The sequence below is a fragment of the Erithacus rubecula genome, assembly GCF_903797595.1.
Source record: "Erithacus rubecula genome assembly, chromosome: 9".
NCBI lineage: Eukaryota > Metazoa > Chordata > Aves > Passeriformes > Muscicapidae > Erithacus > Erithacus rubecula.
In genome coordinates, this window is record NC_136660.1 from 32,824,699 (window position 1) to 32,847,848 (window position 23,150).

The following is a 23,150-nucleotide window of genomic DNA, read 5'->3' on the forward strand; positions in this document are numbered from 1 at the left end:
TGGCAGCATTCCCTGATCCTGACAGCATTCCCTGATCCTGACAGCATTCCCTGTGCTGACAGCATTCCCTGTCCTGGCAGCATTCCCTGATCCTGACAGCATTCCCTGTGCTGGCAGCATTCCCTGTGCTGGCAGCATTCCCTGATCCTGACAGCATTCCCTGATCCTGACAGCATTCCCTGATCCTGACAGCATTCCCTGTGCTGGCAGCATTCCCTGTGCTGGCAGCATTCCCTGATCCTGACAGCATTCCCTGATCCTGGCAGCATTCCCTGATCCTGACAGCATTCCCTGATCCTGACAGCATTCCCTGTGCTGACAGCATTCCCTGATCCTGACAGCATTCCCTGTGCTGACAGCATTCCCTGATCCTGCCAGCATTCCCTGTCCTGCCAGCATTCCCTGTGCTGACAGCATTCCCTGTGCTGACAGCATTCCCAAATCCTGGCAGCATTCCCAAATCCTGCCAGCATTCCCAAACCCTGCCAGCATTCCCAAATCCTGGCAGCATTCCCAAATCCTGCCAGCATTCCCAAATCCTGCCAGCATTCGCTGTCCTGCCAGGCCCCAGCTGAGCCCAGCAGGGCCATGGGCACAGGATGCAGCAGGATGCAGCAGCTCTGCTGGGAGCCAGGCTGGCACAGCTGGGGCTCTTCAGTGAAGGGATCCAGGAGAGATGGGGACAGGGGATGGAGGGACAGGACACAGGGAATGGCTTCAAACTGACAAAAGGCAGGCATGGATGGGATTTTGGCAAGGGTGGGGATGGAATTCCCAGGTTTGCTGTGGATCCCTGGCAGTTCCCCAGGCCAGGCTGGAGCACTGGGACAGTGAAGTGTCCCTGCCATGGCAGGGGTGGCCCTGGGGGGGATTTAAGGTCCTTTCCAACCCAAACCACTGTGATCCTGAGATTCCATCATCTCCACTTTGTGTTTGTAGCTGTGGCAGAATTTCTAAGCTGATCCATTTATCTTTGTTGCAGCTCATTGCTCTGCTAGTAGATGTTTCATTTTCTCTCTCTCAATTAGGCTTTTTTTACTGAGAAATACATGCACGAGCATCCAGAGGATCATGACAAGATTGAGAAGCTGAAGGATCTGATTGCTTGGCAGGTAAAAAACTCAAAGTCAGGTTTGGCAGGGGCAGCTGCTGTGGAAAGGCAGCTTGGTGTCACTTGGAGGAAATGCACACATTATCCTCACCTTGGATACATTTTGTTGCCATTTAAATCTGTCTTAGAGCTTGAGTTAAAGTTCATCTTTTCAAATCTGACATAATTGCTCATTTTGATAAACTTGCAGAGAACAAATATGACCAAGGTATTTTCTTTTGTCTTTTTTCTTTCTTTTTTTTTTTTTTAAACAAAGTAAGTGTCAATCTCCCATCTGTATCAAATGAGAAAATAGTTTTCAGGGCAAAAAAGAGACAATTCCAGTTTTGTTCCATAGTCACATACTGGACATTTTTCTATGGTCTCAGGATAATTTTATGGTAACTAAAAAAATACCAGGTTGATTGCAAATAGGTTATTTTCCCACCGAAGAAGAAAGTGAATCATTGTCTTTTCATATTCAATTCTGTCTTTATTATAAAGGGAATAATTTACATTTCTGTAGATTTCAATCTTGGAGGTAATAGAACCAAAGCTACAGAATTCAAAAATAAAATATCCTCTGAAGGCCATAAAACTATCAGTGAGTTTAAAAGTCCTTTGGTCTGAAAAAAAAAAAAAAAAAGGCATTTTATATTTATTTTCTGGTGAGCTTTTAGAAAAGATTAGATTTTATAAGCTTTAAGTTTTTGAGAGGAAAATAATTTGGTCCCAGCAGACTGTCTTGGTGTCAATTCTGTGTCTCTGCCTCTGAGAGTGAAACTTCAAATGAATTCCAAACACACTTTCCCTCAAAGGCTCACTTTGGTGACACTTGTGTATTAAAATAATATTACAAATTGAAAATAGGTATGGCAGCTGATCACACTGTATTTTTATTATTCAGGGTTTTTAAACACACGATTTCCCATCACTTTTGTACTTCTAAAACAACAGGAACCAGGAAAATGGAGAAAAGGGATCAACAGTTATTTTTATATCTGCAAATTAGAGTCACTAAAAGCCTTTTAAGTTGCCTTGGACGTTTCATACATATTTAGGGGATCCTAAAATTTAAAATTCCTCTCAAATAACTTCAGCTACCAGCCAGGTGGGAGTAAAATCCAAATATTGGGAGAGGGATGTGTATGGAAGCCTTGGAAGGGGCTGAATTTATCCTGGGCTGACAGTAATGGAAAGCAAAAAGGAGATTTCATTTCCCAATAATGTGGGGCTTGGAGTTCTGTCATCACAGGGAATTCTCTCCCTGCTGCATAAATCAATCTGGGTATATGAAACAGGTGCCTGACAATTGGATTGCCAGCTGACCAGTTAAATTTCTTTTTTTTTTTTATTCCCTTCCCTCTTTCTCCACTGTGCTGTGGAATTCAGGATATTATCCTTCTATAATACCTGCTGACTTCATGTGTACATTTAATTTCTGTCTCTTATTAATTCAGATAAATTCCATTTGCAGACCAATGTTCATTTTTGTCCTTCTTGGTGCTTTTCCAACTTAGGCAAAAAAATGTTTCCATGCAACTGCAGCATTTCAAGCTGATCTTTGATTTTAACATGAAGATAATGAAATGATTGATTGAAATTAAGGCAGAGAAATGAATGATTGATGACATTAGTCACTCTGCATTTAGCTAAAGTATTTACAGCACAGCAAAACAGAAAAATACCACAGCAAATCAAAACCTTGTGCTCCTTCTACAGAGATGAAAGAATACCAAACTCAGGTTTTTTGCTCATGGTTTATGATCCCCTTGCTCTGAAAGATTGTTTTCAAAGATTAGTTTAATAATTCAAATCAATGTCATTTTTTTTTCATTCTTTTCAGCAGAGCAGATCAAGATTAAAAAAAAAACCCAAAAAAACAAGTGAAAACAAAAACAAATCAGGGAATAATTTGAAGTTGCAGTGGAACTTTATAAAATTTTAAAATCAGCCAAGAGCAGAGTTGTGAAATAAGAAAATGCCCTTTCTTCAAGGCCAGTATGGGAATATCCTGAATTTGACAAAATTCTTTCTCTGACAACAATTCATGGAGGTAAAAATAAATGAGTCAAGTGACCACTCCAAGGAGGGTCACTGTGGCCTGGTAATTATGAAAATTCAGAAATTCATTTACTTATTGAGAGCAGGAAAACTTTCTGGTTTCATGTTTAATTTTTGTTGCATGCAAATCCATATGGTTATAAATAAAAGCCACTATATCAAATTAAAAAAAAAAGTCATTATTCTTCTTTTTATAGTCTCTCTGGAGAAGCAGCATTGTCCATTTAAATAGTGCCAAATCTCAGGGAATCATCTTGATAAGATTTCTCGAGTTTGTTCATCTGTAATTCATCTGTGTATTTATTATTCTCCTTACTAATAAAGCTGCTCCTTCTGATTGCTTCTCAGTCTTATTAGAAAAATCTGTTTTTAATCAGTATTATGATTTAATTATGAATTATTAAGAAGGAGCCTCTTAGCCTGATTGCTGCAGAGAATATCTGAGTTAGAATCAGAGCACTGTGTGGGCTGAAATGGACCTGGAAGAGGAAATATTTTTCCTGAGCTGGAGGTAGAAAACTCTAATGGTGTGTCTGGATAGCTGTGGGAATGAAAATGTCTCTCTTAAAACATTTCCAAAGGTCAGCTACACCTCCACACTAGGAACTAATTATATAATCCTGTGCTGGCATGGATATTTTGTGACAGAAGCCTTGAAGATAAATGATTATTTTCAGTTACAAAAGAGAATTAATTTAATTTTTTCTCCTCTTCTGTTTTCTTCCCAGAGAAAATAAAATAATTTTTCTAAGGAGAACTATATAGCATCTAAAACTGTATGTTTTATTAATAAATATTGCTCTGTAATATATATCTGTCCAAGGATGGAGCTCATTTGCAGCTTTAGAAAGAGCATTTATTAAAGAAAACATAAACTATTTTCTTCTTCAGGCTTTTATCCTCATGGAACTGGGAAAGGATTTGATATTAATAATCTGGTGTGAGACTCATCATTCATCAGTTTAGTGTTTTAAAATACAAAATCTGTGGGAGCTTGAGAATGGAATATCACAGGAGGGTTTGTGCTGTGGGATAAATGCAGTGTGGGATTTCTGGGCAGAATTAGGCATGAATTAAATTTAAAGGACTTTGATGAACAGAAAAAAAAAGGGAAATCCTGGAGAACATGAGTTCAGATCCTGTCGTGCATCATATGCAAAGAATGATGATGGCCAGTGTGATCAGAAGAATTCTTGTCATTTTTATTATTGTTACTATTTATTATTATCATTGTTACAATTAGTGTTTTAATGACTATTACCAGTGCTCTTGTTCCTGATTCTGTTTTACTGCCCGAGCTCTCTCCCTGCTGTGGGAGTGCTGCCTCCTCCCTTTGCCCAGGGCAGGGTGGAGCAGCCAAATTCTCATTTGCAGATCCCATTCCTGGCTGAAGGCATCAGGATCCACGGGGAGAAGGTGACAGAGGCCCTGAGGCCGTTCCATGAGAGGATGGAGGCTTGTTTCAGGCAGCTGAAGGACAAGGTGGAGAAGCAGTACGGGGCCCGTGCCATTGTGAGTTCCTCCCAATTTCTCCTTCCCACAATATCTGGAATTTCCTTAAATTCCTTAAATTCCCCTATGATGATTCCATCATACTTCTAAAACAACAGGAAGCGGGAAAATGGAGAAAAGGGATCAACATTTCTTTTTATATCTGCAAATTAGAGTCACTAAAAGCCTTTTCAGTGCTTTTAAGTTGCCTTGGACGTTTCATACAAATTTAAAATTAAATTATTTGAGTTTCCAGCTCCTAAATATTGGGAGAGGGATGTGTATGGAAGCCTTGGAAGGGGCTGAATTCATCCTGGGCTGACAGTAATGGAAAGCAAAAAGGAGATTTCATTTCCCAATAATGTGGGGCTTGGAGTTCTGTCATCACAGGGAATTCTCTCCCTGCTGCATAAATCAATCTGGGTATATGAAACAGGAGCTTGACAATTGTATTGCCAGCTGACCAGTTAAATTTCATTTTTTTTTTTAATTCCCTTCCCTCTTTCTCCACTGTGCTGTGGAATTCAGGATATTATCCTTCTATAATTCCTGCTGACTTCATGTGTACATTTAATTTCTGTCTCCTCTTAATTCAGATAAATTCCATTTGCAGACCAATGTTCATTTTTTACCTTCTTGGTGCTTTTCCAACTTAGGCAGTGATCATCAAATTATGGAATACTGACCAGATAAGAGAGGTTGAGGAAGGCTCACTGCTTTCATTTCCAAGCACAGAAGCAATTTCTAAACTGCCCCATTCTGTTCCTTGAAAGTCAAGATAATCCTTCAGTTCTGAAGTTTTTGGGTGTCAAAAATGAATTTTAAAATGGGCACTTAGCAGGATTTTTCCTGAGCTGAGTGTCACCTTTGCCTGGGTGGGATTCCTGTAGAATTCCTGTGCTGTTTGTGGTGCTCATTCTACACTGAATGGAGACAGGAAAGAAAACCACAGCTCCTCCTTCGTGGTTTAAAAAGATTGAAATTCTTGCTTTTCTCATTCCAGCAGCTTATTTCCAGCTGCTGCTTCATCCTTAAGGGAAAACTAAGAATTTCATGGTGTTTCCAGTGGAGGTTTGTTCTGCTTTTGAGTGTTGAGTGTGAAGGTCAGAACAAACAAAGCAAACAGCTTTTTAATTCAGGGTGGAATTGATAATTCAGTCAAAACTACATGGATTGGGTGAGATGTTATGAGATCATGTTCAGCCTGGAGAACAGGAGGCTCAGGGAGGGGACAGCCAGGGGCTTGGGCTCTGGGACAGGGACAGGAGGGGACTTTTCCACCCTAAATAATTCTGGGATTCTGTCTATAGCAATAACACCTTTTTTTTTTTTTAATGGGGATACCGAGATCTTCCAAAGAACATTGCAGTTTTATGGTATCTTTTAACTGATGTTCTGTTTGTGGTCCTTCAAATCCCATCTCAGGAATTTATATATTCAGGAAAAAAGTTCAAACAGTAATTTATTCCCAGGGAGAGCAGAAGTAATTAACATTAATGATACCTGCATGTCAGTCACTTCAGTAATATCCATTTACATCAAGGAGATGACTGGAAACTGGTGTTATCTCTAATTTCACTCTACCCACCAGTAAGAATTTTCAGGATTGATGGAGTTTTATCACTTCTGTCTTCCTTGTACAAGGCCAATTTACCAGTAGTTGACAGGGTGGAAAATATACCTGTAATTAAACAGCATGAGATTCTTATTTGTTGACTGCAAGAGTTCAATTATTTTATGCATATATCAGTTATTAATGACTAACAAAGCTTGGAGAAATATTCAGAACTCTGAAATTGTCTGAAACAAAAACTTTCATATATTTTCTTCTTAATCTGGTGTCACTCTATAAATTGGCTCTCCTGATATTTTCTATAAAGTTTCTCTTCTTGGGTTTTTACTTTGGGTTTTTTGGCTTTTTATGAAGTCCATTTCATTGAAATATATTGACAGGGCAGTGACAAGGAAGGCAGAGATGGATTAAGAATTTTATGTAAAAAGATTGGGGTTTTTATATGGGATAAGATTGGGGTTTTTATATGGAAAAATGTTGGGGTTTTTTTATGGAAAAAGATTGGGATTTTTATGTGGAAAAAGATTGGGTTTTTTATATGGAAAAAGGGTTTTTTTAAACAAAAATTAAAAAGATATAGAGATGCAAAAATGCATGGAAATACCATTGGGACAAAGGAATTCTTGGAATATGCTCAGAATTATACATCTGCCTGTGAGGAGATGTATAATATATATTTCTAAATATATATATAAATAAATAATATATATAAATATATGTAAATATAAATGTCTATGTTTCTAAATCTTTCTAGTTCATTAGGTGGATTTCCTTTGGAACCCATTTCTTTGTTGGTAACGAGGTGTTGGTTGTTATTAATTTATTAATGATGACATGATGTATTGGTGGTTATTAATTTATTAATGATACCAAGGAAGATAATGACACCTGGAAGAAAATCCACAGAACCGTCCCACATTCCCTTTGGCACGTGGCTGTGGGGTTTTTTTTTGAGATTGAACATTAAGATGTGGCATCCCTTGGCTGCAGCTGTGGGGTTTTTTGGGATTGAAGCATTAGGATGTGGCATTGCCACGTTCCCTTTGGCACGTGGCTGTGGGGTTTTTGGGGTCAAACAGTAAGCTCTGGGTTTCTTGGTGCAGCTGTAGGTTTTTTGGGTTGCACACTCAGCTGTGGGTTTCTTGGTGCAGCTGTAGGTTTTTTGGGTTGCACACTCAGCTGTGGGTTTCTTGGTGCAGCTGTAGGTTTTTTGGGTTGCACACTCAGCTGTGGTTTCTGTGCAGCTGTAGGTTTTTTGGGTTGCACACTCAGCTGTGGGTTTCTTGGTGCAGCTGTAGGATTTTTGGGTTGCACACTCAGCTGTGGGTTTCTTGGTGCAGCTGTAGGTTTTTTGGGTTGCACACTCAGCTGTGGTTTCTTGGTGCAGCTGTAGGTTTTGGGTTGCACACTCAGCTGTGGGTTTCTTGGTGCAGCTGTGGAGTTTCTTTGGGGTTGGTCACTCAGCTGTGGGTTTCTTGGTGCAGCTGTAGGTTTTTTGGGTTGCACACTCAGCTGTGGGTTTCTTGGTGCAGCTGTAGGTTTTTTGGGTTGCACACTGAGCTGTGGGTTTCTTGGTGCAGCTGTAGGTTTTTTGGGTTGCACACTCAGCTGTGGTTTCTTGGTGCAGCTGTAGGTTTTTTGGGTTGCACACTCAGCTGTGGGTTTCTTGGTGCAGCTGTAGGTTTTTTGGGTTGCACACTCAGCTGTGGGTTTCTTGGTGCAGCTGTAGGTTTTTTGGGTTGCACACTGAGCTGTGGGTTTCTTGGTGCAGCTGTAGGTTTTTTGGGTTGCACACTCAGCTGTGGTTTCTTGGTGCAGCTGTAGGTTTTTTGGGTTGCACACTGAGCTGTGGGTTTCTTGGTGCAGCTGTAGGTTTTTTGGGTTGCACACTCAGCTGTGAGTTTCTTGGTGCAGCTGTAGGTTTTTTGGGTTGCACACTCAGCTGTGGTTTCTGTGCAGCTGTAGGTTTTTTGGGTTGCACACTGAGCTGTGGTTTCTTGGTGCAGCTGTAGGTTTTTTGGGTTGCACACTGAGCTGTGGGTTTCTTGGTGCAGCTGTAGGTTTTTGTTTAGCACTCTCAGCCCTGTTCTCTCTGCAGCTGTGGGGTCTCTGTGGGGTCACACTCAGCTGTGTTGTCTCTTTGGGGTCACGCTCAGCTGTGGGTCTCTCGGTGCAGCTGTGGGGTCTCTGTGGGGTCTCTGTGGGGTCACGCTGAGCCCTGCCCGTGTCCCGCAGCTGCCCAGCCCCGAGCAGCGCCGCGGCAGCCGGCCCCGCTCCATGGTGCGCTCCTTCACCATGCCCGCCGCCTCACGGCCGCTCTCGGTGGCCTCGGTGTCATCGCTCTCCTCGGACAGCGCCCCCTCCCGGCCCGGCTCCGACGGGTGAGTGGGACACGGGGATAATGGGGATATGGGGATACAGGGATGATGGGATACAGGGGTACGGGGATAATGGGATACGGGGGGACGGGGATAGTGGGGACACGGGGATAATGGGATAATGGGGTACGGGGATAATGGGGTACAGGGGTACGGGGATAATGGGATACGGGGGGACGGGGACAGTGGGGTACGGGGATAATGGGATAATGGGGATACTGGGATAATGGGATAATGGGATACGGGGATACAGGGACACAGGGCTAATGGGATAATGGGGTACGGGGATAATGGGATAATGGGATACAGGGATGATGGGATGATGGGATGGGACGGGACGGGACGGGACGGGACGGGACGGGACGGGACGGGACGGGATGGGATGGGATGGGATGGGATGGGATGGGATGGGATGGGATGGGCAGGACACAGGGAGTGGCTTCACACTGCCAGCTGTGGGGTGGGTGGGGTATTGGGGAGGAGCTGGGATGGAATTCCCAGATTTGCTGTGGCTGCTCCTGGATCCCTGGCAGTGCCCAAGGCCAGGCTGGACATTGGAGCACCCTGGGATCCTGGAAGGTGTCCCTGCCCCTGGTTCTGCAACAGTTTTAAGGTCCCATCCATCCCAAACCATTCCATGATTTTTTAGTGACAGCCTAATATTGGCTAAAAAAGCCCAACCTACAGAGACATTTCTCTCAAGTCTCTTGTTCTCTAACCTAGCTAAATACAATTTTGCTCCTTTTTTACCCTCTAAGCATTCAAACAGCACCAAAATCCCCAAAGAGGAGATCAGTTCCCCCCTTTCAGAGTATCCCAGGAGGATGCTCTGGGTGTGCAGGATTACCTGACTGCTCAATCACTGCTGCTCACTTTGGCTGCCACAGCAAAAGCTGCTTATGGCAAGATTGTACTTCAAGACTGATCAAGATATTTCACATGAGAACTGGGAATTCTGTTGATAAGCCCTGTCTCACAGTCACATCCCTCAAAGAACAAAATAATCTGTTTGCTGTCTGAGCTTTCCATGCAGCCTCAGAAGTCCCTTCTCTCTCTTCCTCCCCTCAGGCCCCCCTGTAATCCAGAAATGCAATATTTGACCACAGCTGCAGTTTTTTTAAAGCCTTCTGAAGGGCTGCTGATTTACAGGGATGTGCTGGAAACTCCTGTGCACCTTCAGAGGGGAGTTATTAACTGGCTAGAGACTGAGGGCATCAAGTAAAGTTAAATCCATCACCTAAGGAGCAGCAGGATGCTTGCCTTGATTACAGAGGGTTTATTTGGGAGGAGCTGCAAACAGAGCAGAGCTCAGCTCTCATCCCTCTGCCCTTGGAATGTTCTCACACATTGGTGCAAATGTGGCACAACAGAGATCCTGAGTGTTGACTAATTCTGAACAAAGTTGTCCTGCTGGAACTTGGGCAGGACAACCATCCCAACTAAGTGAGCAACTTTGTTTTATCTCAGAAGAAAAATATCCATTCTTTCCCTGCCTCTTGCTGGTTTTCCCTTCAAAATGTTTAAATGTCTTTTACTTTCTCACTGGGTATGATTTCCTTCTCAGCTGTCCTGTGGTAGGTGTCACAGGTTTTTGAGGATCTGGGTCTCCTCAGAGTGTTTTTTTACAAAGATCACAGTGCAGCTCAGCTCCTGCTCTGAGCCCAGGGCAATACAGGAAAATAGAGTGAACAACTCTTGTCACTGAGGAGACTGAAAATGCCCCTCATTTGTTTGATCAGTGAAGGAGGAGAAGAAAAACCATACTATAATCATAATATAATAAATAAGAATATATACATATAATATAAAATATAAAATATATTATATATTATGTATCATGTATTATATGTATTTTATATATATATATGTGTGTGTGTGTATATATATATATATATATATATATATATATATAAAATAAATAATAGATAATACCATGAAAGACCTCAAAAATTCCAGTGGCTGTAAAATCATGGTGGTGCTTTGGCATTGCTCACTGGCAGAAGTTCCCTCCTGTTCCTGCTGTACTTGGTGGGGTTTATGGTCAGTTCTCCTCTTGTATTTCCATGTCTCTTCATAAATTTAATTTGAGAATATAGATGAAGCTAAAAAACAATTAACCATGAAGGTAAAGGAGTGTCTTACCCAAATCACCTAATTTCTATTTAATGCCATTTCCAGCCCCTGCTGTGGAGTTTTAAGACTCAAAACAGACTTTGACACAGGATGTGTTTTACAGCTCCCAGCTTTATATCTAAATAAAACTGAGTTTAAAACAGGGGCTTGAGTTTATTCCCTGTTTGAAATGGGACTGAGAAATAGAAATGTGAGCACGTGCACTGAGTGGTTGGAAGCAGGAGAATCCTGGTGGGATTTATCAGCTCTTGGCAATCCCAAAGTGCTTCCAGTTGGAGCAGTGTGCTGACCCATTTTAGCACAGATCCATTAATAATCCAAATAATTAATAGTGCTGATATAGTGCTTGGAAGGGAAGCAATTAATCATTGTCTGCAGGATGGAAATTCCTCTTGTAAATTTGCACCCAGCCCAAAATGCCCAACTCAGGTACCTGAAAAGTCCTGGTGTTGGGAGAGCTGGGCTCTGCTCTGGGCTCTGCCACTGAAATTCTTTGTGGCCCTTTGTTCCCTTTTCCCTGTCTGTAAAATGGGATGAATAAACTCCTGGGTTTGTTCCCAAGCCATGGGATTCATTTGGGAAATGGCTCAGGCTGCCTTGAGCATCTTCCCATCAAATGAGCTGGTGTAGAGTGGAAACAACAACAAAAAATAACAATAATTTGGGATATTGCTGCTGGATATTGCTGCTAATGGTGGGGATTGGGATAATGTCACTGCAAATTGTCTGAAATAGGAATATTCTGGAATTGCACAGCAAAGATTGTGGCCTGTACCTGCATACACTTCATGGCATGAGAAATGCTTTTCAGGGCTAAAGGTGTCCTTCCTTGGGAATTTTGGGTTGGTTTTGCTTTTGTAATGTGGTGGTTTGTGACAGAATTAAAATCTGCCAGTGTGAAATTCTCTAGGTATGATCTTAATGGGTTTTTTTATTCAAAATATAAAATAAATCATAAAATACTTTGTGCAGCTAAGAGTTCTCCATGCCTGGGAGTGATGTCTCATCCCTGGAAGTTTCCATGGCCAGGTTGGAGCAGCCTGGGATAGTGGAAGGGCAGGGTGGGACTGGAGTTCCCAGGTGCCACAGCATGGAGAGGGCAGTGCTGAGTGAGAAACCCATTTTTTATATGAAATTCAGGAGTTTGTGCAGCCAGAAACCAATAAATTTACTGCAGAGCAGGGAAACACTTCTCCAGCAGTTCTGCAGTAATTTTTATTATAAGACAATTATGATTGTTGTGACCTTCTGCCCCCTCCTTCTCCCTCTAATGAGTTTTCCCGGATTAGCAAAGCCTCATTAACTCCAGCAAGGCTTTGGGAAATATGTAAATAAAAATCAGTTGTTTTGAAAACAGCATTTTATTGATCTGAGCAACAACATTTTCCTTTAGGTTCGTGCTGGAGCCCCTCCTGCCAAAAAAGATGCATTCTAGGTCACAAGATAAATTGGACAAGGATGACCTAGATAAAGATAAAAAGGAAAAGAAGAAGGAGAAGAGGAACAGCAAGCATCAAGAGATATTTGATAAAGAATTTAAATCTACTGATATTTCTCTGCAGCAGGCTGAAGCAGTGATCCTTTCAGAAACGGTAACTTGATTAGCAAGGAAAGCTTTATCTAATTCTGAGCTGTCTTCTGTCTCTTTTGAAATCAAAATGTTGATTTTTACCATTTAGTTCCTTTGTAGACCAGAAATAACTCAGAGGGGATATACCACAGTGTTAATATACATGCTAATGAATCCAAAATACAGATTTGATTTACACTGGGGGAGGGGAAAGATCCTCTGAAAATCTTCACCCAAAGCTCTGTGTGAGTATTTGATAAAAGAGCAGATGGCACAGCATAGCTGAAATCAATGCTGCCATCCCAGCAGCCTTTGGAATTGCTGCTTCCCAGTAGATGGGGATGGATTTGCCCATATTTCACAGTGTTTGGGATATTCCAAGGTCATTCCTACATGTCCTTGAAGGGCTGTTTGGAGCAGAAAATCTTGAGCTGTTCCTGTGTGTAAGGATATTAAAAGCAGGACATATCTCCCTTAAACCCTCTCTCTTCTTGGCTTAGATTTAATTCACTGGAACTGTCCTCAAGGCTTAGGTAACCCAAGGAGCTGAAGGTGGGAAATTGGAAGCAGGGAGAGTGTGACCTGACTGTGACCTCCAAATCTCTGCCTGGACACCTGTTAGGAGGCCAAAAGTTGAAAATGGCCTCTCAGAAATAAATGGAATGTTCTTTTCAAGATCTGCACAAGTACCTGTAGAGCTTTGCACTCAGCAGAGTCTTGGTGCTGTGTCATTGGCTCTGGAGTTTGGAACAATTTCTCTCTCACCTGTGGTAACTGGATCCTTTAATTCTTTCTCTTTGGTATTTATAGGAAGATGTTATTTAATTATTCAGCCACTTCCTCTGTTTTCTCGATTTTGCCCTCCTTTTCCACCCAGAGATGAGTTAATCTCTCACACGTCTTGGGACATTCTGAAAAATCAGAGTTCTTGTGTCTGATATGCCCAGTCAGAAACTCAGTAAAATCCCATCTGGGGGTCTCAGGCTTTTCACCTTTGAAACCAATGACTTTTCCCATTGACTTCAGTAAATTTGGCATGGTTTGATTAAATGGAGATTCCTCCTGCCAGAGCCAGCCAGGTGAGCATCACTGCACAGATTTCCACATCTGCTGATTTTGCTGCTGTGCATTTCACTTTGCACCTTGCAGCAGTTGTGTTGTGGCTGATTGAGGACTGGGATCACCATGGCAGATTCCACTGGCATCTCCCAGATCCCAAATGGACCAGCAGAGCTTCTGGGATATCACAGAAGCAGCAAATTGTGTTTCAGGGCAGCTGGGAGGCATCCAGGGATGCTGATGCCACTGTGAGGTCATTGCCAGGGGTCTTGGACATTGGAAAAGCTTGTTTGTGACTGGAAAAATGGAAATTCCAGCTGGGAAACAAGGCAAGATAACCCCTCAGGGCATATTCCCATTTGGCATCTGAGAAGCAAAAATTCAGTAAAGCCCAACATGGTTTGACTCCAGTTTTTCCAGTCCTCCCAGTAAGGAGCTTTCAGTGGCTGAGTGGTGTGAGCAAAATTCCCCTGCTTATGGACAGGGAGGGAAATTCAATGTCTGAACTGGTTACTTACAGTTATTTTGAGCTCCTTCAAGTCCACAGATCAATAATATGAAAAGGAGTTTGCTGTTGAGAGAAAAACTCTCCCTTTTCAGCCTCTGCAGAAGCCTTGATGAGTTCCAGGATGACTGAGTCAATTTGGAACATTTGGTGTGAGTGGGGTTCATTTCTAGGTGAAGCTGCAGAAATTCTTTTGAGATCAGTTTACACGAGTGCTTGCCCAATTCCCACTGCTGTCTTCTGGAATTTTGAACAGATAATATCAAGGATGAGTTTAAAGATAAAATTTGTCTTAAAATTTTTGTGTGCTGGAGGCATCCCCTGCTAATGATATGAAGGGAAATTCGGTAGGAATTGAGCTTTCCCAGTGTTCAACATTCATGTGCAAGTTCTCTTTTTAAGCTGAAATTACTCCCAAAGCACTTTTACCACTGTGCTCTATGAAGGAAAAGACATTTTGCTTTTCCCTGCATTAAGAGCTTGGAAGAAGAAAGAAAATTGTTGGATTAAAAATGGAGAGGGAAAAAAAATAAGGATTGATTTAAAAAAAACCAAAAGTTGGGAGTACAGATTTGACTAGAAATAGAAATTAAACTTTAAAAAATTTTCTAAAGTGCCATTTTAGTAAACTTCTAGTTAACTGCATTTTTTATTACAGATACTGGATTCATTCTGCTGAGAATTTTACAGCTCATTGTGCTGTCACTCATTCAATTAAAACATTTCAGTTATTTGGTGAAGTTTTTAACAGATTCTTAGTTCTGACTTTTGAAGTATTTGGGGATTTTACAGCAAAAGACAAATTTCCAGAGAACATCAAGTGAGAGGAATGCCAGTGGCCAAACCCATTTCTGCAGAGCTCCTGCTGCTCTTCCCAACAATGATGTTGTCTAAAGAAATGAGTGTTTCCAGTCTTTTATGGGATCTTCTTTTTTTCCAGTCATATCAATCACCATGCAAGAACATGGGGAAATTCTAAAATTGCAGAATTATTTCATGGAGCTTTTAGATTTGCATGGAAAAGGAGCATTCAGAGGCTGTTTAATTGCATGGTTGAAATCCTCTTCCCCAAATTTCACTGCACTCACCATGAATTTATTGACTGATCAAACCTCAGGCCTTAATTACACAAAACAACAAAGATAAATTAAGCACTTGAGTATGTGAAGATGATCAGGAATATCTCCATCGTTTCCTAGAGATTTATTATCTTCTTTGAAGTATCATATCAACTTCTAGGACATAAATTGTCCTTGTTAGTGCTTTGATCCAGGAGCTGGGAGCACCCCCAGCTCTGAGGCCAGGGAGTTACAGAGCACTCCAAGGCTGCTGCTGGAAATCAGAGGAGCAGGCTGTGCTGTATTGATCTGCCCATTGATCTGCTCTTGTTAGACCAGGAAAAATTAGCAATGGCTTCATTAGGGATTGGTGGCCTCCCAAGAGCTCATATTCCTCAGCAGGTCTGTGATTTATGGGCAGCTTGCAGAGGAGGCCAAGATTGTCAATCACAGAAGTTCACATTTATTTCAGTCATTACAGAGGGGCTTAACTTGGGGACCTGCCCCTCCTTGGTTTTTGGGGACCTGCTTCCAATTAGTTCTTGGGGACCTTCCTCCAGTTGGTTTTTGGGGACCTGCCTCCAGTTGGTTTTTGGGGACCTGCCTCCAATTAGTTTTTGGGGACCTGCCACCAATTGGTTTTTGGAGACCTGTCTCCACTTGTTTTTTGGACATCTGCCCCTTCTTGGTTTTTGGGGACCTGCCTCCACTTGGTTTTTGGGGACCTGCCTCCAGTTAGTTTTGGGGACCTGCCTTCAATTGGTTTTCTCTCATTTCTGGCACGTTTCCCTCACCAACTAACATGTTTTCCTTAGTTGCTTTTTAATAATTATCTGTTCCTGAAAAAGTGATAGCTTTGCTCATCCATTCTATTAAAAATATGCTTTAAAGGATGTGGAAAGGAGAAACCTTTGGAGTCTCTAGGATTTGATTTTTAGCATCAAAAAAAATTTCTTAGAGGTCACCCTGATGTCTGGATGAACTTTTCCAAAAAAAAAAGATCCATACTTTTTGGTCATTCATTTGTTATAGAAGGGTCTCACAGGCACAACTTGTGATGCTAAGCCTTTTAGGCTTTGTTTTCTGAAAAGAAAATTTCAGGTTTCTCCTTCCCAGCATACTTCATAGAAACCCAAACATTGGGAAATGACAAAATCCTTTGAAAAGGCCTGGATTGCTGCTGGCACTTTCTGTTTTGTCCCAATGCAGCACCTTGGAGTAATTCCTCTTTTAACTTCAGCCTGCTGCTCCATTTTCTGGGATCTATTTGAAATAAAATCTTCATTTTTTTTCACTGTGATTCCTGTTACTATGGGGGTGGTGAATGGGGAAATCAATAGAGCTCAGAATTAAACTCAGTAAAAAGAATTGCCTTAACTAAAGCACGAGTTGCCCATCAGATTACAAATATCTTTTGAGGGTTCCTGATGGAAAATTTGAATGGGTTATGAAGCAGCCAGAGAAAAAAAAAAAAAAGAAAGAAAAAAAAAAAAGAAAGAGATATTTTAATGAATTAAATATAAGTGCTGTCAGGAGCCACCAATAAAGTGTTTCTGGACAGATGATGTCTTCATCAGAACAGAGCTGAACCTGTGGTTAAAGAGGTAAATTTTAACAGGAGAGTAGATCTGTGTGAGAAAAAAATGAAGATTTAGAGTGCTGTATAATGTGCTGTGAGACTCTAAAGTTCCTCAGGTGTTACCAAACAAGTGTTTGGGGAATTCGCTCAGCACAGCCGACCAGGCTGCGAGGAGCCGGCATTCCTTGGCAGGAGGGAAGAACCTGGAGCTGCTGGCACTGCCCTCATCCTGCTGAGCATCCAGGCATGGCAGCTGCAGCTGTGGCACTGATTCCTGTGCTTTTCCCCCCTGGTTGTGTGCCCAGATCAGCCCCCTGAGGCCGCAGAGACCCAAGAGCCAGGTGCTGAGCGCCGTGAGCGAGCGGCGATTCTCCGCGTCCCCGGCGGCGCCCGGCGCCCAGCTCAGCCCGCCGCCCGTCACCCCCCGCACCAAACTCGCCTTCAGCATCCAGAGCAGTAAGTCTCCTGGGAAATCATTCCTTTGCAGGGTGCTGATGAATGTCCTGAGCTTTTCTTCACACCTCAGAGCATCACTCCACACCCTGGTTTGAGTTTCGCCATCGCCAGGTCACTTGGTGCTCTGGTGTCACGATCCGCTCAACACCAGTCGTGATGGTTCGTTCGACCCCACTTTGGACTGACTCTTACAGCTGGGTATTTCTTAACCTCTTACCTTTACCAGCAAAAATTAATTCAGTGTTTTACAAAAGCAAGCAAAATTATTTCACTGAAAGTGTTTCTTTTCAAGTAATCATTAACAATTAATTAGGTGTAGAGTAACAGTCAAAAATTCATGTTGTACTTGATCCCGTATTGAGTGTTTCGGAGCATAAAGGCTTAAACAGCAATATTTTTTGTAATTGTACATTTAAAAAGACTTCTCTTTGATATGTTGTGAGTACAAGCCAGAAGGGAAAATAAAGGTCAGGCTTTTTGAAGTAGTTTTTGTTTGACACTGACATCTATCAGTCAGCTTTTCTGTAAATTATCATCTGTTTGCTTCAGTCTGCAGCAAACCCTATTGCAGAACTGGGTGGAATCCAACACCTATTTCTTTCCCAGTGCTCTTTCTCAAAACCTGTAATTCAGAGTTTGCAGTTGCCAGCATGTGACAAAAAAGAAAAAAAAATATCTTTTTGATACATGTACCCAAATCCTACTCCAGTGGTCAAGAGTTCAGTGTTAGTAAGGAGGAGAAGACGTGATCAGTCTTCAGAAAAAAAATGTTGTTCCATCAAGGTCACTGCTTTATTTACTAGTTTTGGTACTTTAAAACTTTTCATCTTCAATAGTCAGACACACAAAGTAAATATTTTGATTACAATGAACTTGTAACTCTTATCTTTCTTTACAATTTTATAGCAAGAAGCTACCAGAATGCTAAAAACTGGGAATACAGAGAACTAGAGGATATATACTCCTGCAAAAGATATTTTAATTGGATTCTTTGTTTATATGTACATTTTATTAACACTTAATTTGATTTCTTTTTTTAAAAAATATCTGAAGTTACCAGGCATTTCTGAGAATATTTTTGTGCTAGAGATTGGTAGGTGTTACATAAAATAAGATGAGCTTATTGCACTGGTCCAGAATCATTTCAGGAATTGCAGTGATAACATTTTTTTAGGAATTCCAGGGATAAAGAAGTTCTTTCAGAGCCCAAATTGGCTAAAAGCAGTTAATGGGTTGCTAAGCAATCCTGGCTGCCTGCTAGCTGGCACTTCAGGAGAAGGAGTGTAAAATGTGATCATTAGGGTAAGATAGAAAAAGGGTCCCTTAACTGATCCTTTGCCAGCTGCAAAATCATCCCAGTGACACATGTCCAGCAAGGAATACATAATCAGAGCACACTCATCCTGAATAATGAATTTCATTGAATAATGGCAGCACACCAGAAATTTGGGGGATTATTAGTATAGTGATCATCTTAGGGGAGTTTAGTTCAGCTGAGGAAATGAACAGATCTGCAGCAAATAGATTTTCTTGGGACAGCACTGAAAATTCGTGAAACTTCAGTTCAGAGTAGGTATTCCCTTAATTCACAGAACTCTGGGAAAGATCAGAGTTTTGAGCAAACCTTTGTTTTCCAGGGTAGAACCTTGTTGCATGAAACAGTTGCCAAATAAATGAAAACACGTCGCCCGTGTATTTTATGAACTTTCCCGTGGGTGGAAATGCTCTGCCCACATTTGAGGCATTTATTGCTGCCTTCATCAGGATGAGATTGAGAAGGTGCCATGGACAAGCTGCAGGAAATTCCAGCTGGAGCAGGAGCTGGGAATGTGGGGAAAGGGGGAAGCAGAGCAGGACACGACTGCATGGACACTTGGGTTCCATCCAGGTTCGTGGAGCAGAGTTGCCTCCACACCTCGTTTCCTCTCCAGCTCTGCTGAAAACATTGCTCAGATGTTTCCTGAAAATCTGCCTTTGCATGGATCTTCCAAGGATTTGTTAGAAGAAAGAAATTATTCTTAACTAAATGGGTCTCATCATTCTCTTGGGAGCACCTCGGTGAAGTCAGAAGTTTTATCATGGAAGAAGTTAAATCTTGTTAGTTGAAAAAATATCATAAAGAATGCAAAGCTGAAGTGTTCAAGGGAGGTAAATTTATTTATGGGAAATTGTGTTTTATTCCACTCAGTTTCCCAATGAATGTCTACAAACAGCCTTAAAAACATGGGTTGTTTCTGGTAAATATGGAAAGTTTTCTCTTTCCAAAGCAGAATTCAAGGTTTTGCTAGAGCTCTGACAGAAGAAAATGCCATTTCCCAAACATCTCCCTGTATTAACTGCATGGAAAAGCCAACCAAAAAAAAAAAAATCCAGATATAAATATATTTAGCTAAGACAGAGATATTTAGTAATGGGGGAGATGTGCAGGACCTGTGGCAAGGAGTTGTTTTGTGACATTAAAGATCTCAGATTCCTGAGTTCTTTAGAATAGTTGGGGAATTCATTCCCAGCATCAGTCTTTAGTTTCAAATCCCCAGCGTGGTTTTCAGCTGCAGTTTCATTCCATGAGCTGAGCAGAAGGAGATTCCCATGGAGATCCAGAGAGGAAACTCTTAGAAATGTCTGGGGAAAGGAGAAATCCTCTCTTTAGAAAGGGAAGGATAGAAAGTAGGAGCATTGGAAAAAGCAATGAGAAATTCAGGTCCTGGTGGACAAACAACATTTTCCAGCCTAATGGAGAGGAAGCCACTGAAAATGTGGAGTCCCAGGATGGAAAATAACCTTTTTTCAGAGTAGTCAAGAGTTCAGGTGAAAGAATGAGAAGTAAAACTACAATTTTCAGTGACAAATCAATGGACGCACCTTAGAGTTAAATTGTGTTGTGAGAGGCCATTTTAGAGAGCAATAAAATCACACTTTTAATAAAATATTGATATGAGCTTTGCAATAAAAACATCTGCATAAATAAGTCTTCTCTTGTTTCACAAATCACCCCAGTAAAATAAAATAGAAATCACCTTTTTTTTCTTCTCCTAAATAAAATTCCCTCATTCATAAAAGAAGCATTTCAGTTCCTTATCTCGTAGAGATCACAGTGGATTTTATTAAAATGGCTGAATTGAAATGAGTGTATTAAAATGACTGAATTACTCTGAAATACACCATGGGGGGATTTCTCCCCAAAAACCTATGTATCATTCAGGCCTCAATAAACTTTATTGTCCCTCAGGCTATTTGCCTCTCCAGCACATACCTGGGAGGATTTATCTGCTAAGAAAAGGGAATTTTCTACCCAGCAAACAGGAATAATAAATGTTTGGTACTTTCTCGTGCATGATTTTATTTACTCAACAACTAATGGCTGCTCATTTGTTATAGTTACCTGGAGCCAGGAAGTTTTGGAGAGAGATGTACTTAATTTCTGGCTTTCATTTCTGCATTTTATTAACAGGGAGCTTTTATTTTACTGGGGGAAAGTCAGTAAAACTTAGCCAGATGATATTTTCTTCATGCACTTTGCAAAACTTTTATTGTGTTTTAATGTGCAAGGAAAGCTTGAAGGTGGGAAAATTATATTTTCTAAGCTATGAATATTTTGGTGGGAAATATGAAACAAAAATTATGTTTTATTAAAAGAAAGGGGTTGTTGAAGTATTTTGAGGGCATTTTAAAGTGAGTCTAAGGCCAAGTTGGACAGGGCTTGGAACAGCCTGGAATAGTGGAAGGTGCCCATGGGTCCCTTCCAACCCAAAGCCTTGTGGAATTGCAGGATTCAGGTGCTGGAAGAGTTAACCCAGAGTTGTTTTTGCAGATCTGGAGCTGAATGGGATGTCCAGCTCTGACATCCCCGACGTTCCCCCTCCTCTGCCCCTCAAAGGAAGCACGGCCGACTACGGGAACCTCCTGGAGAGCCAGGACCTGATCAGCCCCACCACGTCCCCCCCTGCCCACCAGAGGGTGAGTGCCCTGCTGTCCTGCTCTGGAGGACAGGTGTCTGCCAATACAGGCAGAAGCTCCTCTTGGAAATGGAGAATGCAAACCCCCTCCCTCCAAATTATTATAATTTTGAAATTAAGGGGCTCTCAGGCAAAGATATGGGAATTAGGATTAACAGTTCTTTACTAGGAAAATTAAAATAGAAATGCAGTATTACAAAGAACAATCCCAAACCTGCCAGAGTCAGAATCCAAGCTGGCACAGTCAGTCAGTCAGGGTGGTGGCACAGTCCCATTCCATGGTGCTGCATCCTCCTGCAGGGGCAGATGTGGCTCAGCTGGAGCAGTGCTCCTGGAGAAGGTGCAGTTTCCTCTGAAGCTCCAGGGATGATGTGCAAGGGTCTGGTTTTCCTCTGGGATCCAATGGAAAGAAGGTTCCTTGGTGTCCAAAATCTCAGTTTTTCTCTGGGTAGGAAAGGCTTGGCTCCTGCCCTGGCTGGAGCATCTCCCAGTGGGATGATGGAATTTTATCAGTCCTGCATTGGAACTCACTGGCCATGAACAGGAGATATCTCCTGAAGGGAGGATGGGCTGTGGAAAGATAAAGATGATTGCCCCAGCTGGTTTAAAGATGGCCCATTAGCAGATAATGTGTGCCAGGAGATCAGGGTCACTGCCCCACCCAGTTTCAAACAATGGCCCATTAACAGGAGATATCTCCATCAGGAATAAGAGTTGCTGCCACACCCAGTTTTAAACAATGGCCCATTAACAGGTGATTCCTCCTGGATGAAGGGTGGGTCATGGGAAAGGTAAAGATGACTGCCCCACCTGGTTTTTAACACCTGACCCATGAACAGGAGATATCTCCTGGAGGGAGGATGGGCTGTGGGAAGATAAAGATGATTCTCCCAGCTGGTTTAAAGATGGCCCATTAGCAGAGGATATCTCCCACAGAGATAAGGGTCACTGCCCCATCTGGTTTTAACAAATATTGATAGAAGACACACCCCTGGTCACATCCTGCATTGTAACCCAAGACACCAGGGAATGATCCCTTCTGCAGGTCTGTGCTCCCTGAGCTATCCCAGGGGAGCTGGAATCCTGCTCCTGCATCCCTCAGCTGGCCCAGAGGGCTCTGCAGAGTCAGGACAGTGAGGATCCACCTGCAGAAAAGTTGGATTTATTCTGGGAATTCCAAGCCACATGTTGTGAGGTTTGTTGAGTAGGGAGCTGTAAACAGCAGGAGCAGCAAATTGGATTTAAAGCCTTTCAGTCCTGTGTCAGGAAAGGAAATAAAACATGAACCTGCCACCTTCCCTTCCTGCTGCTCTGCTCTGCCAGTGTTCAGCCACCACTCATTGATTTCCTTGAGGCAAACCCATGTTCCCTCTGAGCAAGGAGCTCAGGAACTCTGCACCAACAACAGGGTTTGCAGCTTTCTGAGGAAAATTCACTTTTTCAGCTTTGTTTCCTGTAGTTGGAAGCTTTTAAAAAGAATGTGATCCTTTTCTTTAAAGCAGCACTTCTGTGAAATCCCTTTTATTTTCTTTATGAGCAAAACAATACATTTAAAGGGGTGTGGAGGGTTGATCCTGCCCACCAAAGATGCTCCATCACTCCCCTCCTCAGCTGGGCAGAGAGAAAATGTAATGAAAGTCTCAAGGCCAGGGAGAGATCATTCACCCTTTGCCCTCTAAACAGTCTTGACTTTGGGAAATGAGCTGAATTTATTACCAATCAAATCAGAGTAGGACAGTGACACCCCACAAAGCCACAAGTTTTCTTTGACTTTGAAATGCTGAATTTTGACTGAGCTGTTTTGTGGAAAACTTCCCAGTGGAATTAATCCCTTCTTGTTTGCAGAGGTCATCCAGGATTTTCCTCTGAAGTTTATCATCCCAGTGAAATTCTGTTGAGTAATTTGCTTTCCAGCAAATTTCATGGCAGCAGAAAGCTTTTCTAATCTCCAAGAGGAAGGGTCAGGCAGGAGTTTGGTTTGACTGGGAATAGTTGTGTTTAACACAGCTTGGCCCAGCTTTTCCAGGGTTGAAATTGTTCCTTTATTGTTACAGGAATTGTCTTTTTTTTTAATTGTTTTACAATTTCAGGTTGAATATTAAAAAAGAAAATGTAGGTATAGAAGTAACTTCAGGGGTGTGAATAGAGATATTCAAAAACACCATGTTTTACTCTTTATTTGCATATACTGAAAAATTCTCTATTCCCATCCTCTCTTCCATAGCTGTTCCCCATGGC

The 23,150-nt window shown here is 41.9% G+C and overlaps 1 protein-coding gene across 2 annotated transcripts in view; it reads left to right on the forward strand.

The window, feature by feature from the left end:
• Positions 1-23,150, forward strand: part of DOCK1 (dedicator of cytokinesis 1) — a 245,380-nt gene that overhangs the window by 211,573 nt on the left and 10,657 nt on the right. For both annotated transcript variants that reach the window (XM_079312227.1, XM_079312226.1), the window contains exons 46-51: positions 1,029-1,112; positions 4,529-4,666; positions 8,454-8,599; positions 12,123-12,321; positions 16,806-16,956; positions 20,768-20,913. In XM_079312227.1, coding sequence (XP_079168353.1) covers positions 1,029-1,112; positions 4,529-4,666; positions 8,454-8,599; positions 12,123-12,321; positions 16,806-16,956; positions 20,768-20,913 — 864 coding nt within the window. The remainder of the gene's footprint in view (positions 1-1,028; positions 1,113-4,528; positions 4,667-8,453; positions 8,600-12,122; positions 12,322-16,805; positions 16,957-20,767; positions 20,914-23,150) is intronic.